The sequence below is a fragment of the Schistocerca gregaria genome, chromosome 1 (assembly GCF_023897955.1).
Source record: "Schistocerca gregaria isolate iqSchGreg1 chromosome 1, iqSchGreg1.2, whole genome shotgun sequence".
In the NCBI taxonomy this organism is placed as follows: domain Eukaryota; kingdom Metazoa; phylum Arthropoda; class Insecta; order Orthoptera; family Acrididae; genus Schistocerca; species Schistocerca gregaria.
The window spans coordinates 621,177,751-621,196,758 of record NC_064920.1 but is presented as its reverse complement, the minus strand read 5'-3'; the positions used below and the strand labels follow the sequence as shown (position 1 = coordinate 621,196,758).

Here is a 19,008-nt window from a genome sequence, read left to right as displayed (position 1 = left end):
TATATTTATTTACATATCTTACATGATGTTATCTGTTGTGTATGCTGTTAGTTTTACATCTACCACACATATCACAGTTTGTCATCTGAAAACAGTGCAAGATCAGACACTTTTAGCATGTTACTTACTGTTTTCTATGTTGTGAACTTTCTTGGGAACATGTAATATCAAATTAATTTTTGTTAGAAGTTGTTGCTAGTTTTAAAAATTTTAAATTAAGTCTCTGTATTCATTGAGTAGTGATTTTGTGCTATGAGATGATCAGCAAATGTTGAGTGAGACCTTTTAGTTTTTAACGATCTGAGATGTTCTGCATACCTACATGTTTAGTAACCATGGAAAATAAGAAGAGCTGCAACATCTAAAAGGTGATTAGTTTACTTCTGTGCCTCAAAATTTTGAAGGCCAGTCAAATGAAAGTGGCCAACTGCAGAGCAGCACAGGTATAAGTAATTGAAGAGATGAAGCAAAAAAGTGGCTTAATAAAAAATGGAAAAAAATAACAGAACATGTGAGACATTTCAAAGAGATAATGAAGTGCAGAAATGCATGTAAAATCAGTAGTAAAAGAGAATAGAAAGAAAACTGAAATAGAGAAACAGGTGAGAAAAGAAGAACAAAATACAAGTGTGAGGAATCAGGGAAATTGAAAATGATAATAATGGGTGGTAGTATCTGGCAATAAGTCTGCAAGCTGAGAAGCTAATTATTTGGAGGGTAGGAAAATGGGGAATTAAATGTCAAATTTGTTTTCAATCCCAAAGCTTAAGTTGTGGATAAGTAAATCAATAATAATAGACATGGCATAACAAACATCGGAAGTTCACTGAGGCTTTTTGCAGATGATGCTGTGGTGTATCGAGAGGTTGCAACAATGGAAAATTGTACTGAAATGCAGGAGGATCTGCAGCGAATTGACGCATGGTGCACGGAATGGCAATTGAATCTCAATGTAGACAAGTGTAATGTGATGCGAATACACAGAAAGATAGGTCCCTTATCATTTAGCTACAAAATAGCAGGTCAGCAACTGGAAGCAGTTAATTCCATAAATTATCTGGGAGTACGCATTAGGAGTGATTTAAAATGGAATGATCATATAAAGTTGATCATCGGTAAAGCAGATGCCAGACTGAGATTCATTGGAAGAATCCTAAGGAGATGCAATCCGACAACAAAGGAAGTAGGTTACAGTACGCTTGTTCGCCCAATACTTGAATACTGCTCAGCACTGTGGGATCCGCACCAGGTAGGGTTGATAGAAGAGATAGAGAAGATCCAACGGAGAGCAGCGCGCTTCGTTACAGGATCATTTAGTAATTGCTAAAGTGTTAGGGAGATGATATATAAACTCCAGTGGAAGACTCTGCAGGAGAGATGCTCAGTAGCTCGGTATGGGCTTTTGTTAAAGTTTCGAGAACATACCTTCACCGAAGAGTCAAGCAGTATATTGCTCCCTCCTACGTATATCTCGCGAAGAGACCATGAGGATAAAATCAGAGAGATTAGAGCCCACACAGAAGCATACCGACAATCCTTCTTTCCACGTACAATACGAGACTAGAATAGAAGGGAGAACCGATAGAGGTACTCAGGGTACCCTCCGCCACACACCGTCAGGTGGCTTGCGGAGTATGGATGTAGATGTAGATGTAGATGTAGAAACCTCTAAATACACTGATGTAAATTTAAAAATTTCGGTCCTGAATGTACTGTATCCTGGAATGATGTTTTATTCAGATATTATACAGATATTGCATTGTTCATAACAGCAGTGTCAAATATTTGCAAACATACTCTCTAGAGTATTTTGTATCATTGTCATTGTCAGCAGCAGCCATTTGACATCCACTGTTGGATGTACATACCAGAGGTATGCAGTTTGTAGTGGCTGTGTGGGAGGAAATGACACATTTGAACATGTAAACTGGAATAAATCAATTTTTACAATTGATACCTGTTCAGCAATTCCCCCAAAATCTTACGTGACTTGACCAACATGACTCACTAAGTTTGTTTTACTTAAAATGTGAAGCCAGAATTTCGAAACTTGCAACCCTCTTTCAAAACCAATGATTATCACAAGAAAACCATGGAAAAACAGTACAATAACACAAGGTCAACATGGATGTGAGATTGTGTCATCAGCACATTGCCATTCTAAAAATATGTGCAGAGATGAAAAAATTACTCATTTTCCTCATTAAATGCTATTTCAGAGTTTTATAAAATAAAATATGGTCTGTCTTGTACAATGTCTCAAGTTAATGCAAAAACATGTAAAAAGTATTAAATTATTCCCTTATGCAGTTTATGTCATTATCATTTTTATTATTGTCTAGTTATTTTTCTTTACAGCTTAAAATTAGCTACCAGACTGTGTCTTGAATTTGATGTTTATGTTTTGTTGATGGCACCCAACAAACTGCCATTTGAACATACCCCAGATACATTTCACAATTTAAATCTGGAGTCTTCTCTTGTGCAGTTTCCCAGTTGTTATTGCATACTGCCTGTACCCAAGCGTATTACAATGTAATACAGCTGCAAACATCGAGCATGAAGTTTTTGTTCACAACTATAGTCTCACCTTGCAGTTGTTGAATGCAAAACATTTATATGAGACCTCCATTTAGACTGTAGTCAGAATTTGAGGTTTTCATTTTCTGAAAGCATTACATATAATGCTGACAAGATAAAAATCTATTTAATGATTGTCAAGCAAGATAAAATCCCAATAGAAATATCCATACTAAAAACTTAGTACACATACTGTTTGGTTGTTTTTAATATGATGTTTTGCTTCTTCCCCTGTGTACCTGTTCTACACTGTTCCCTTTCTTACCTTCAGCTCTTTGTGCAGAAATTTCAATCTTCATTAGCTGAAACTGTGTTGTGGTCCTTTTGCCCATTATTAACTTTTACTTTTAAAGTGATTGGCAATATGCTGCCTTTTATTTCAGAACTACATTCATAAATTTTGCATTATTTTGTTAGTTTATAATTGTACTTGTCATAGAAATTATATTTTACACCTTTTTTCTTGAAATTCTTCATCAGTTTAATGTATAAGCTTAATGCTTTTTGTAAAGTTGTTCCAGACATAACAAGTGATTGGACATCAATCGCATATGTTGTTTTCCTGGTTGGTTCCATACTTATGGCATTCGTCAGCTTGGGAATGCTGTGCATATTCATGTGTAAGTAAAGAATTTTTGTGCAAGTGTAATGTTTTTGATACTTCCAATAAAGTGAAAGAAGGCAAGTATTTGTAACCATAGGGAACTGAAAATATTTATTAACGTATCTAATGTAAAATGCATCAAAATAATATCAATTTTTGTAACATTGTTATTTGTGTAGTAAAAAATGTAAAATGGATCAAAACATATAAACAAATATTCAGAAGAATAATCTGTATGATGTCCTGAAACTAAATTATATTTGAGGATTGTGTTTGGTTATTCAATATTTAATAAACTTTATTATTATTATTAATTGGAGTTGAAATCATTTGAAACTACATTATTTCCAAACAAGTGAAAACCGTGGATCACCTAAATGATGAAATTTTGCATTCAGTCTAAAAACAATGGCTCTGACCACTATGGGACTTAACTTCTGAGGTCATCAGTCCCCTAGAACTTAGAACTGCTTAAACCTAATTAACCTAAGGACATCATACACATCCTTGCCCGAGGCAGGATTCGAACCTGCTACCGTAGCGGTCGTGCAATTTCGGACTGTAGCGCCTAGAACCGCTCGGCCACTCCGGCTGGCACATTCAGTCTAATTCAATTCAGTCTCTTTATTCAGCCATTAACAATATACATTGTGTGGATGTTGCCAGTTTATAGCCTGGTCTAGTGGCAGTAAAATTCCTTATATTTAGATTGTTTAAAAGCTTACAAGTAAATACAGTCATCTTGCTTCAGTATAAATAAGTAATTTGATTGCATTCCAATAAAAAAATATCCAGACAGTTTTTGTGTAGTTTTATTTTCACTACATATCTTGCTTTCTTTCCTTTTTAATGGAATCTAAACTTATTGAATTCATTTTGTATAATCACATTCAATTATTCCCTAAATAACAAATCAGCCATTTTCAATACAATCACTAAGGTAGCAAAGTGACTTTTTCTCTAATATGTTCCCCTATTTATCTAAATCTAGGTTCTGTGTTTCTGGTTTCAAAAAATCGCTTAATCAATACTTACATGTGTCTATCTGTTGTTGTATTCTATGTTCTGTATGCATTGTACCATAGAAAATGTTTCCAAAGATACACTTTCACTTATGCTTATGCTATTGGCGACACTGTAACTGTCATGGAGCCTGATGAACTTTGTTTGAGCTAGTTCCTTTACTTTGTTTTTGGTATCAATCAGGATGCTCCTGACATATAACATAATTGCCTGGTAATCTTGAGACTACAGCTCGCTTTTTATCTGTATTGGCTCTCAAATAATAAATAAATGGATTTGAAAGAGGTTTGATCTTGAACAGTTTTTTTCCTTGTCACACATACATGTTTGGGTGAAGTTCTACAATCATTAGTGAGTTCATTTTAATTTTCTACTGAATAACAGGTAAAAATTACAGTTGATGTATTGTGTTCATTATATTCTCAATATTTTTAACAAAATATAAATTTTAATTCAATGTACTGTAGTATCTGTCATCTGGAGTATAGCTGGTATTTTAGTACAGTTTGTCATCTGCAACTACTAGGGATTTCTATACAGTACACTACTTATATTGAAGGGAAATGTTCGACCTAAAATGAAACTATTTGTGTTGTTTAATGTTGTATTACTTTACTGTAATTACACTCTGAGGAAGATTGGTGGGGGGGGGGGGGGGGGAAATGCTGCATCACAAAAGAATTTTATGAATGAGGATGTGATATACTTGTACAAACAGGCAAATTTTTGAAAGATTTCATGATGCTCTTCAGTTGCCATTCTTTTTATTTCATGTAAAATTATAGTTTCAGCGTTAGGCCATTTTCAAGTATTTTATAGATGACTTTTTTAGTAGTATATTATGTTATGTATGTCATTGCTCCTATAATTTACTACTAAAAAATCATCCATAAAATACTTGAAAATGGTCTAAGGCTGAAATTGTACAATCATACATGAAGTAAAGAGAATGGGAACTGAAGGCATCATGAAATCTTCCAACAAATTCATCGCAGCTATGGACCCTATTGCATTGAAAATTATAGAAACAGACAAATGATTACAATTTCAGAAAAAATGGATAATTTGTTCAAGACCTCCACAAATTGAGCAAGTTAATAATGCATTGGTCTACATCTGGCCCTTACACAAGCAGTTATTCAGCTTGGCATTGATTGATAGATTTGTTGGATGTCCTCATGAGGGATATTGTGCCAAATTGTATCCAATTACTGCGTTAGATCATCAGAATCCCAAGATGGTTGGAGAGTCCTGGCCATAATGCTCCAAAAGTTCTCAGTGGGGGGAGAGATCCATTGACCTTTCTGGCCAAAGTAGGGTTCAGCAAGTGTGAAGACAAGCAGTAGAAACTCTTGTTGAGATATCAGACCAGGATGGCTTGGCATGAAGGGCAACAGAACAGTATGTAGAATATCATCAATGTACTGCTGTGCTGTAAGGGTGTCACAGACGACAACCAAAGGTAGCAAGGTCACCAGATCTCTCCCATAATTGAGAACATTTGTAGCGTTATGGCCAGGGCTCTCCAACCAGCTCGAGATTTTGACAGTCTGATGCACCAGTTGGACAGAATTTGGCACGCTATCCCTCAGGAGGACATCCAACAACTCTGATGTTCAATTCAAAGCTGAATAATTGCTTGCATAAGGGCAAGAAGGGAACAGGTGCATTATTGCCTTGTTCAGTTTGTGAAACTCCTTCTCTTGAATAAATATCTGATTTTTCTGAAATTCTAATTATTTGTTTGTCTGTAAGAAAATTATGAAAAGGATAGTTGCTACTCACCATATAGTGGACATGCTGAGATGCAGATAGGTACAACAAAAAGACTTTTCAGAAAGTGAGCTTTTGGCCAACAAAGCCTTCATTGAAAATAGACACACACACACACACACACACACACACACACACACACACACACTCATGCGATCAGAACTCATACACACATGACCACAGTCTCAGCAGCTAGAGAATGTGGTCACGTGAACGTGAGTTGTGTTTGTATCAGTATGTGTGTGTGTATGTTTGTTTTTGACAAAGGCCTTGTTGGCTGAAAGCTCGCTTTCAGACAGCCTTTTTGTTGTGCCTATCTGTGAATTAGCATTCTATGGTATGGCAAGTATCAACTGTCCTTTTCATAATTGTGTTACATTCCATGCTGGATTTTCAATTATTTTTGTTTGTCTGTACCTATACATCACTCCTAACAATTTCTGTCCTACTAAGCACATTCCTTAATGGTGTGTTACTTTTTCTCTAGGTATGTAATTACAGTAGGGCAATATAGCTTTAAGAAACACCAATATTGTCATGTTAGTCTGAATTTTACCTTTAATATAAGTAATATAGTCCTAAATTTACCTTGAATTTACCTTGAATATAAGTAATGTACTGTATAGATATCCCTGTTAGTTGCAGATGACAAACTGTACTAAAATATCTGCAGCACCACAGATGACAACAGCTACATGAATATCAGTATGTGCTATTAATGTACATATTTTGTTAAAATGTTATGAATACAATTACTATAATCCCAACACTGTATATACTATAATGTAATTCACTGCACTATTTGGCATGATAGCTTGCTTTTGTATTTCGGTGAACATAATTTTTTTTGTTAGTTGCTGTAACCCATAGCATATCTTCATTGTTACAAATTCATCATGGGACTCATTCCCAAAAAGGGCAGGTCTGTTTCTCACCAAAAGTTGCTATCATGAGTGTGACAAGCTATACTCAGTGGTTTCTAGATAATACTTTTAGCTCCATTACACAGGGAATTTTTATCTTTCAGCTAGTAACTGTAATTTTCTAGGTTATTATGAGATCATTAAAATCTCTTTCAACCATTCTGGCGTGATCTGGAATATGGTCGGCAGCCATTTATGTGGACAGACTGCTTGTTGGTTGTCATGCCCACATAGAATGCAGTACAGTGGTTGCAGCTTAGCTTGTAGATCACGACTAGTTTCACAGGTAACCCTGCCTTTGAAGGGGTAGGTGATGTTTGTGACCGGACTGGAGAAGATGTGATGGGGGCTGTATCGGATGGGTCTTGCATCTAGGTCTATTATAGGGGTCGGAGCCATGAGGTAAGTGGCTGGGAGCAGCGGTTGCTTAGGGACGGATGAGTATATTGTGTAGGTACAGAGGACAGCGGAATACCACTGTGGGAGGAGTGGGAAGGACAGCGGGTAGGACATAACTCCATTCAGGGCACGATGAGAGGTAGTCATAACCATGGTGGAGAATGTAATTCAGTTGCTCCAGTTCCGAGTGGTACTGAGTTATGAGGTGAATGCTACCTTGTGGCTGGTTGGTGGGACATTGGGTGGTGGCACAGGAGATTTGTTTTTGTACAAGGTTGGGAGGATAATTATGGTCTGTGAAGGCTTCAGTGAGACCCTTGCTATATTTTAAGAGGGACTGCTCATCAGTGCAGATGTGATGACCACTGGTGGCTAGGCTGTATGGAAGGGACTTCTTGGTATGGAATGGGTGGCAACTGGTGAAGTGGAGATATTGCTGGTGGTTAGTAGGTCTGATATGGACGGAGGTACTGATGTAGCCATCTTTAGGGTGGAGGTCAACATCTAGAAAGGTGGCTTGTTGGGGTGAGTAGGAGCAGGTGAAGCAAATGGGGGAGAAGTTGATGAGGTTCTGGAAGAATGTGGATAGGTGTCCTGACCCTTGATCCAGATCACAAAGATGTCGCCAATGTATCTGAACCAGGTTAGGAGTTTAGGATTCTGGGTGTATTTTAAGGATTCCTCTAGATGGCCCACAAAGAGGTTGGCATAAGATGTAGCCATGCAGGTGCTGATAGCCATATCTCAGATTTGTTTGTAGATAATGCCTTCAAAGGAGAAGTAATTGAGGGTGAGGATATAGTTGGTAATGGCGACTATGAAGGAGATTGATGGTTTGGGATCTGTCAGGCTTTGGGAAAGGTGGTGTCCATATCAGTAAGATCATGGGCATTAGGGATGTTAGTGTAAAGGGATGTGGCACCAATAGTGATGAGCAGTGCACTGTGCGGCAAAAGGACAGGAACTGTGGCAAGTAAGTGGAGGAAATGGTTGGTATCTTTTATATAGTAGGGTATGTTCTGTGTAATAGGTTGAAGCTGTTGGTTTATGATAGCATAGATTCTCTCAGTGGGGTCGCATTAATTGGGCACAATGGCATGTCCTCAGTGGTTGGGTTTATGGACTTTAGGAAGCATGTAGAGGGTATGAGTGCGGGGAATGGTAGGTGTGATCAGAGAGATGGACTCCAGAGAGAGGTTCTGGGACGGGTATATGGATTTGCGGAGTGACTGGGGATACTGCTGAATTTCTGGAACAGGGTCACTGTGGCAAGGTTTGTAGGTGGATGTATCTGACAGCTGGCAGATTCCTTCTCCCAGGCAGTCCTTGTGGTTTAAAACAACAGTGGTGGAGCCTTTGTCTGGAGCTAGGATTATAAGGTTGGGGTCAGTTTTTAGATGGTAGACTGAAGTTCTTTTTGCGAATGTAAGGTTAGTTTTGATGTTGAGGGATTTGGGGAATGATCGTGTCACAAGTTTTGAGGTTAAGAAATTCTGGAAAGTTAATAGGGGGTGATTTGGTGGCAGTGGCGTTGGATCACGGTTGGATGGAGGAGTGACTGAGATAGACAAGAGTCATCATTGGTCTTTGGTTGGATCTGATTGGGAGGGTTGGTGGCAAAAAGTGTTTCCACTGTAGGGACTCAGAGAAAGAGAGAATGTCTTCAACAAGTCCTGCATTATTGAATTTGGGAGCGGAGCAAAACGTGAGGCCTTTGGAAAGAACTGATATTTCTGTGGGGCTAAGGCTTCTGGAGTAAAGGTTCATGATGTTTCGCATCTGTTTAGGTTCTGGATTGTGTGTGGTGGTCGGAGGGAGTTCTTGAAGGTAGGGTAAATGTAGAAGGACTGCAAGATGGTTTGTCACCTATGAGGGGACATGGAGGAAGTTTGGAGATTGTTGTAGAGGTGATGGCAGTGGTACTCCAAGGCAGGAGTAGGAAGTGAGCAGGGTGCAGAGCTTTTTGAGGTGGCGTTGTGCTTGTTCCTGGAGGGCAATACCTCCAATTCAATAGCTTCCACCCGTTCCCTACCAAGAAGTCCCTTCTATAAAGACTAGCCACTCGTGCTCATCACATCTGCAGTAACAAGCAGTCCCTCTCAAAATACACACATCAAAAAATGTTTTGCATCACCTCAGTTCTTAGAGTTCCAGAACCTGTACAGAAAATTGGAATAGAGATTAACGTAAGCATCATTTTCCCCCTTTTTATTACTCATGAAGGCCACACATTGCATGTTGTACCACCATACAGCGAGACCTGTAGAGGTGGTGGTCCAGATTGCTGTACACACCAGTACCTCTTATACCCAGTAGTGCGTCTCTTATATTGATGCATGCCTTTATTCATCGTGGCCCACTATCCACAAGTTCATCAAGGCACTGTTGGTCCAGATTGTCCCTCTCCTCAATAGCAATTCGGCATAGGTCCCATAGAGTGGGCCATGTCGTCCATAAACAGCCCTTCTCAATCTATCCCAGATATGTTTGATAGGGTTCATGTCTGGACAAGATGCTGGCCACTCTAGTTGAACGACATCATTGTCCTGAAGCAAGTCATTCACAAGATTTGAATGAGGGGCCACTAATTGTCATCCATGAAGACAAATGCTTTGCCAATATGCTGCCGATATGGTTGCACTGTCGATCGGAGGACGGCATTCACATATTGTACAGCTGTTATGGTGCATTCCATGACCACCAACAGCATACGTCTGCCCCACATAATGCCACCCCAAAACAGCAGGGAACCTCCACTTTGCTGCACTCACTGGACAGTGTGTCTAAGGCATTCAGCCTGACCGGATTGCCTCCAAATGTGTCTCCATTGATTGTCTACTTGAAGGCATCTGTGACACTCGTGATGCCAATTCTGAGTGGTCCACTCGGCATAATGTTGGGTCCATCTGTACCATGCTGCATGGTGTAATGGTTGCAAAGACAGTCCTCGCCATGGACGGTGACAATGAAGTTGTGCATCATGCAGCCTCTTACGCACAGTTTGAGTCATAACATGACATCCTTTGGGTGCATGAAAAGCATTATTCAACATGGTGGTGTTGCTGTCAGGGTTCCTCCGAGCCACAATCCATAAATAGCAGTAATCCACTGCAGTAGTAGCCCTTGGGCATCCTGAGCAAAGAATGTCACTGACAGTTCCTGTCTCTCAGTATTTCCTCCATGTCCAAACAACATTTCTTTGGTTCACTCCGAGATACCTGGACACTTCCCTTGTTGAGAGCCCTTCCTGACAAAGTAAAAGTGTGAATGCGATTGGACTGTGGTATTGACCATCTAGGCACGGTTGAACTACAGACAACATGAGTCGTGTACCTCCTTCCTGCTGGAATGACTGGAACTGGTTGGCTACGGACCCCCTCCGTCTAACTGGTTCTGCTCATGCATAGTTGTTTACATCTTTGGGTGTGTTTAGTGACATCTCTGAACAGTCAAAGGGACTATGTCTGTGATACAATATCCACAGTCAATGTCTGTCTTCAGGTGTTCTGGGAACCGGGGTGATGCAAAACCTTTTTTGCTGTGTGTATAAATCAAAACCGGAAGAGGACCCAGTACTGTGCCCTGGGGCACTCCCTATTTTATGTTAGTGATTTTGGGTTTGTGAACACCACTTTCAGTTTTAAGCAATACAAACTGTCTTCAGTTACTCATGTAAGATTTTATTAGATCATGAGCAATGCCTGTGTTCCATATCTTTTCTAATAGAATTGTGGCGTTCACACAATCAAAAGCTTTCTCAAGGTTGAGGTATATACCTGCAACATATTGCTTGTTCTTGATGCCACTTATTATCTCTTCAGTTAACTAAGAGCTCCTGTGCTTGTTGATTTACATTTTAAGAAACCATTTTGATTTTCAGATATTAGATTGTGTATCTGGAGAAAGTTTATAATTCTGCTGTATATGATTTTTTCAACTATTTTGGGAAAGACAGGAAGTATTGAGATTGACCTATAGTTTCCAATTTTGAGTTTGTCTCCTGTTTTAAATATATGTGTTACCTGAACCATTTTTAATCTGTCTGGGAAGGTGCCTGATTCTATTATATTGTTTACTGCCACAGACAGAGGTTCAGAAACATTTTGTGTGCATATTTTTAATGCATTAATACTGAGTCTATCATGCCTTGCAAACTGGAAGATTTTAGAGAGCTAATGATGTAACTATTTCTTTACAATTTGTGAGAGCTAGATATATTCTATGCTCAGATGGATTGCCTTTAAAAATATACTGGAAGTTGTTATGTGTGTCACTGATAGCTTCTCATACTGAAGCAAAATATTCATTGAATATGTCAGCAATTTCATGTTGATATTTTACTGCCATCCCATGGTGATCAATAATAAAGTCCATAAAGGATTTTCCTCTGCCTGTTCTAAAACTTCTATCACTCCCCAGACACCAGTAGTAACGCTGTGTGAAGCCTGAAGCTTGTTTGCAATGTAATTGCAACTGGTCTGTATTAATAAATCTTTATAGTATTCTTGTTAAGTTTTGAAGGCCTCCTTTAGCTTGAGATTTTGTCTATTATTCAACATTGCGCTATGTAATAATTTTAATTTTTCCCTTACTTCAATATCATCATTATTTATTCAGATACCTTTGTTTATATTTTAGTTTTTTTTAAAACTTTTGTGGCTACAACTGGGCATGTGGCATCAAAACAGTAGTAGAAGTCAGCACCAAAGCTGTCATAGGAAAAGCTATCATTCTCAAGCCATTGTACGTGTGCTAACATGCAGTTCAGTCTGTTGATGTTATCATTGTACATAATTCTTTTGCTTACGTATAGTTTCTTTTTAGTGACAAAGGACATCTTGTTCACCTTCAATTGAAGCTGTAGTGCATGGTGGTCAGAGATGGATAGTTTTAGAACAGATATACTGTAGGAAAGATGGGTCATGTTTGTTACTATATTACACAGACATGTTTTTCTGTTGCCAGTCTCTTTAGTTGGATCATGGATAAGTGGAGTCAGATTAAATTCATTAAGTAGGTGGTGTAGCTTTTTAGTGTTGACATCATTGATTAGTAAGTTTATATTTATACGCTCTGTTATTATAGTATTTGCATAGCCATTTAACCCAGAAAATATACTGTCTATATATATCAGCAAGTCAGATAGATTTTTGAAAAAGGTATACATGCCCCAACTGGCCTATACACTCTCATAATTGCTGTATTTTCTATATCCAATTTCAGATGTATTGCAGCAAATTCTGTGCTTCCTTCTATGCAGAGTGCACTTGCATCAAGAACACTGAAATTACTTATTGTAACAGTGAAGATTGCTACACCACCCCCAGACTTATTGTTTCTACTAAAGGCAGAACAAAATTTCATGGAGAGTGGTTGACTAATTCTAATTAGGTCTTCAGTGTCTCATATCGGGTTTATCAAGACATGTAATAGTATCCAAATCATTGTGCTTATTTTTAAGACTACTGAAATTCTGGTGTATGAGATAAAGTCTGACTTTCTCCTGCTGGACTATACGGGATGATTTTGGGCTACCAAACTGTCCAGAAGGCTTTACAAGTTTCCCAGGCTCGCCTGCAACAGCTGTTTGCAAGGCAGATTATGATTTGTTGGGCTGTGCTATTATTAGATGGAAGGGGTCCAACAGTCGATTAGCTCCAGTCATTCCACCCAGAAGGAGATATGCGGCTCGTGTTGTCTGTAGTTCAACCATGCCTAGGCGGGCAGTAGTCCTGTTCAATCACATCCACATTGTTACTTTCTGCCAGTAAGGGCTCTCAACAAGGGAGTGTCCAGGCATCTCGGAGTGCAGTAAAGTGATGTTGGTCAGACATGGAGGAGATACAGAGAGACAGGAACTGTCGATGACATGCCTCTCTCAGGCTGCCCCAGGGCTGCTAGTGCAGTGGATGACTCCTACCTGTGGACTGTGGCTCAGAGGAACCCAGACAGCAATGCCAACATGTTGAATAATGCTTTTCATGCAGCCACAGGACGTCTTGTTATGACTCAAATTGTACACAATAGGCTGCATGATGCGCAACATCACTCCCGGCGTCCATGGTGAGGTCCATCTTTGCAACCACAACACCATGCAGTATGGTAGAGTTGGGCCCAACAAGATGCCGAATGGACTGCTCACGATTGGCATCACATTTAGTTCACTGATGAGTGTCCCATATGCCTGGAGCCAGACAATCGTCGGAGACATGTTTAGAGGCAATCCGGTCAGGCTGAACGCTTTAGACACCCTGTCCAGTGAGTGCAGCAAGGTGGAAGTTCTCTGCTGTTTTGGGGTGGCATTATTTGGGGATGATGTTCACCGCTGGTGGTCATGGAAGGTACGATACGTGAATGCCATCATCCAACTGATAGTGCAACCATATCGGCAGCATGTCGGTCAGGCATTTGTTTTCATAGATGACAATTCACACCCCCTTCATGCACATCTTATGAATGACTTCCTTCAGGATAACGACATCACTCAGCTAGAGTGGCCAGAATGTTCTCCAGACATGAACCCTATCAAACATGCCTGGGATAGATTGAAAAGGGTTGTTTATGGATGACATGACCCACCAACCACTCTGAAGGATCTACACCAAATCGCCGTTGAGGAGTGGAACAATCTGGCGCAACAGTGCTTTGATGAACTTGTGGATAGTATGCCATGACGAATAAAGGCCTGCATCAATGATAGAGGTCGTGCTACAGGGTATTAGAGGTAGGGGTGTGTACAGCAATCTGTAGGTCTCGCTGTGTGGTGGTACAACATGCAATGTGTGGTTTTCATGAGCAATAAAAAGGGCGGAAATGATATTTATGTTAATCTCTATTCCAATTTTCTGTACAGGTTCTGGAACTCTTGTAACCGAGGAAAAGTGAAACTTTTTTTGATTTGTTTATTTATCAAAATCTGTTCAGTGATAGATGCAGAGGTTGCTGTTTTTTGAGTTGAGTTGTTTCGGTAACTGTTGAGCTTAGTAAATTTATAATATAAGACATTCTTGGTTGCAAATAGTTTATCTGTTTATTGGCAATGACATGTTTTGCCATTGTGAGACGTCTTCAGATTAACCTAGGGGATGTAAAATAACATTGTGAGGCTTAAGTACATTAAAAGTAAGTGGATGGGTGTAGTATGAGGCAAATTTCCAGGCTGTGTAGCTGTCTCTTCAACTAACAATAACTGCGAACTTACTTAAGAAGTAATGTGGTGAGCCAATCCATCCTTTAATGCTATCATATGGCTTTAAGATAAAAGTTATAAGGAAACATCATCCTATCATCATTAGGCAAATAAAACATAAGAGACCTGAAACAAAATGCCAAGGATAAATACAATGCTTATTGGAAAGAGAACCCATGGTAAAACAAGAAAGATGTTAAAAAGAGCTCATATAATATTCCCGTGTACACTGCATGGAGTATTACATACAGTGGACGAAATGTAAATATATGTGGTCAGGAACTCAAGATAATATAGTCTTTGAATTTATTGGATTTTGAGAAATTGAAGTCACCAATATAATTACTTTTATTTGGGGAGAATTTGTTTCTTCCAGTAGTTCCTCCATGTGATTACAAAACACTTTTTTATCTCCAACTGCTGACCTTTACAAGCAAATAATAACTGCACAGGATAGAGTAGCATTGAGAGCTGCATCAAACCAGTTTCTGGACTGAAGACCACAACAACAACAATAATTGCATTTTATCTTGATATTTCAACTATGGAGAGTTCTATATCTTTTTCACTGGACAGTTTATGGTATTTAATTACACTCTTGAATTCAGTATTTTCTTTAATATAAGTGCAGGCAGCATCATGACTCGGTATTTTCCTACAACATATGCTTGCAAATTTATAACTGTAGGAAGTATGTTAGCTCTAACATATCTTGTTTAAGCAGTGCTTGGTGAATCATAGGGCAGAAATATCATTCACGTCATTTAATGTTGTTTCTATTTCATTAATGTTATTGGACAGTGACTGAACATTGTGATGGAGCAATTTAAAATTAAGTACAGGAAATATATAATTTCTTACTTGACCACTTACCTCACTTTTTGCACTTGTGTCTCTTTTGGAAAAAGATCTTCATTTTTTCCACGAATGATGTTCTTGGTGCTTGACTTGTGACTTGCTGGTTCACTGGATGTGGAATTCTGTCTTTCTTGTATTGAAATGTTTCCAATTTCCATTTTATTACAGTCCTTTTTCACCCATCTAGTCATTAATGACTGCCTTGTTGCTGTATTTGTTGGTTTGAAATTCAGTTTGGTAAGTGTGCTGCCGTTTCTTTCTTGTTCAGTTTTCAAGGGTAGTTATGACAAGAGCATTTGGTTAGACCCTAGACAGTAGCACAGCCCAATCACAAAAACTGTCCATGCATTCTGAAACCAATTCATAATTCATGCAATCACACATGGTAGCTTCAGAGTAAACAATACAATTTTTTGTAGCTTATATTTACTTTATAGCCAAGTACCACCAAAATTTGCACCTCTCATATGAGAAGGGACGATGGACTCGCTGCAACATTTTGTGTCAATCTGCACAATTGGCCAGGGACTCACAGTTGTTGGACTAGGGACATTCTGCCCCATGCTTAGGCTGCAGTTAATGCCACAACACAAATGGCCACATTTGGAGTGGTGCCATGACTGAGAAGCATGGACTCCTGATGAATGGTGTCGCTTTGTGTTCAGTTATAAATCATGGTTCAGTACTGCCCTGGATGATTGTTGTCAGTGAGTAGGTTATGAGAGTGATTTGGGAGGGGTCCATTCTTCCATTGTTTTAAAGAGGTACAGCGGAGTTACTCCTAGCGTCATGGAGTGGGGAGCCATTGGAAATGACCTTAGGTCAGAATTGGTAGTTAGAGAATTGTGATGGCACAACAGTACATAACAGACATCCTACATCCTCATATATTATCTCTCATGCGATGCTAACATGGCACAGTTTTCCAACAGGATGATGTTCATCCACACATGGCATATTGTCTCTGTCAACCGTCAGTTTAATGTTGAGGTACTCTCATGGCCAGCAAGAGTGCTGTAACAGTCCCCAATGGAAAGTGTAGGACCAACTCATATGTTAACTCTGTCCCAGTGCCAGTATCCAGGGTATCAAGGGCAAGTTATAACAGCTTTGGGCCAACTTTCCACAGAAGAGGGTATGTTGGCTTTGTGACACCTTTTCCAACCCTATCAGTGCCTGCATACATATCAAAGGGAGTGAAATATAATGTTAATAAAGGTAGGCTCATACTGCCAAGTTCTTTGTAAATTTGACTTGGTTTTGTAATCATTGAAATAACATCACAAACTCTACTTCTGGGTGCTTCATTTTTTTTGTCAGTCAGTGCACTTAAAAAACAGAGGATGCTGTGGATGAAATTAAGTACATTGATCAGCCAGAACATTATGACCACCTACTTAACAGCCAGTAGTCCACCTTTGATATGGATAAAAGTGACAATGCATCATGTCATAGAAGCACCGAAGCCTTGGTAAGTTGCTGGAGGAACTTGGCACTTCATCTGCTCACATAAGCCACCTAATTACATGTGGAGTATCTGATGTACATTTATAAATTGTTTGTGTGTGTGTGTGTGTGTGTGTGTGTGTGTGTGTGTGTGGCATGCCCATGCCCCTGCACACACACACACACACACACACAATGAGCTCTGACGCCACGTTCAATCACATCCCACGTGTGTTCAGATCTGGTGAGTTGGGGGGCCATCACATTGATTGGAACTCACCACTGTATTCCTCAAAACACTCCATCACACTCCTGACCCTGTGAAATGGTGCATTTTTTTGCTGAAAAATGTCACTGCTGTCAGGAAACATGATCATCGTGAAGAGATGTACATGATCTGCAACCAGCATATAGTACTCTTTGGCCATCTTGATGCCTTGGACAGGCTCCAATAGACCCATGGATGCCTATGTGAATCTTCCGCCGATTATAATGGAGCCTCTGACAGATTGTCTCTGTCCCACAGTACAGGTGCCAAAGAGCTGTTCCTCTGGAAGATGACAGATTCAATCCATCCCATCTGCATGATGAAGGTATTGGAGTTCATCAAAGCTTGCAACACTCTGCCACTGCACCAACATCCAGTGCTGACAGACACATGCCCATTTCAGTCATAGTTGCCAATGTTCTGGTGTTATCATTGGCATGCATGGATCATTGGCTGTGGTGCTCCATCATTAGTAGTGTTCAGTACACTGTGTTTTCAGACACACTTGTATTCTGCCAAACATTGAAGTCTGATGTTAGCTCCACCACAGTTCACCACTGTACTGTCTTACCAGTCTGCCCAGCATACAACATCCGAGATTTGCAGTGGGGGTGACCACCCAGCCCCATGATGTCTGGACGTGGTTTCACCATGTATTGAAGACACGACAGCACTCCTAGAACACCCAACAAGTTGTGCAGTTTCCAGAAAGCTTGTTCTGAACCTTCAGGCCATCAGCATCTGCTCTTGGTGAAACTCTGATAGATTGTTCACCTTCTCCATTCTACACATGGACGGTATGCTCACTGATTCTATGTTCACCATGCATGTGTCTGACTAGCAGTTATTCCTCAACATGTGATGCTACTATTGCAAGGATGAGTCTGTATTGATAGTAGATCAATGGTCATAATGTTCTGGCTGATCAGTGTATTTACCTCTGATCAAAGCTTTCAACTGCAACTTCCATAATCTCACTATTTTTGTGCCATTCAGTCCTCAGTGTCACTAGTCTGTGCATTATTTATGAAATGATCCACAAACCTCATTACAAAAATAATGTTTAATGACTGTCATTTGCATTATTTTATCACTGAAACAGGATTGGAAATCTAAATTCGCTATGAATACAAGATTATATATGTTTTTTTTATATTTTAATTGAATCTATCTGTCTGAAGATTGTTTCCTTACTCCATTAGTTATATTTTGTATTTGTAATTTTTTTAACTTACTGGCCTGTCTCCAAACAGAGAAATTATTGGATTTAGAAATATGCAGTACAACACTTTTCTCTGTTTTTTGTCTGATAGGCGTGTTAAGGCAATACCTACTCTGACAGCTCCCAAGTAAGTGTCCATCTCTTGTTTCGAGGAAAGATTTGACATGGCTTATAAATCAACAGCCAAACTGCTTTTACCATGTGGAGAAAGGAACACTCCAACAGAGCTTATACTTTTTAAACTTTTGTTTGCCTCTCACACCATGGAGCTTATGTAGTTCACATTGAATTATGTTATGAAGAACTTCCTAAGAAACTGAAACTTTTTGTTTCTCTTTTTATACCTATAACTGTAATTTGTGAGCAGCATACATACCAGATCAACCATATATAGTTGTGTCTCACTGCCTGCCCCATAACTTTAGTGCAACAGTACATCTTTAAACCTCTTCTAAATCCAATACTCACATTTAAAAGGTTTGTAGTTTAAATATCCAAATGCTGAGGAAGTTGCTTTAAAAAGGATGTGGTCAATTTCCTTTCCATTCTAAACTTGCAGTCTTATCTCCAGTAGGACACAAACCCTAATCTTTCTACCTTTCTTCTTTCCAAACAGCTCAAAATCCCCCCTGCATGCCATGCTAGATCAGCATTGCCGAGAGAAAAAGTATCTGTCATAGAAGATGGTAATCTCACAGAAAAATTACATGTGGCGCATCTGAT

The 19,008-nt window shown here is 39.3% G+C and overlaps 1 protein-coding gene across 8 annotated transcripts in view; it reads left to right on the top strand.

Moving 5' to 3' along the window:
* The window catches only part of LOC126359421 (leukocyte tyrosine kinase receptor), an 815,186-nt gene that overhangs the window by 580,554 nt on the left and 215,624 nt on the right, over positions 1-19,008 (top strand). For all 8 annotated transcript variants that reach the window (XR_007566229.1, XM_050007634.1, XM_050007633.1 and 5 more), the window contains one exon: positions 3,093-3,200. Coding sequence is in view for 7 of the 8 variants with exons in the window: in XM_050007634.1 (XP_049863591.1) it covers positions 3,093-3,200 (108 nt within the window). In the remaining variant the exon portion in view is untranslated. The remainder of the gene's footprint in view (positions 1-3,092; positions 3,201-19,008) is intronic.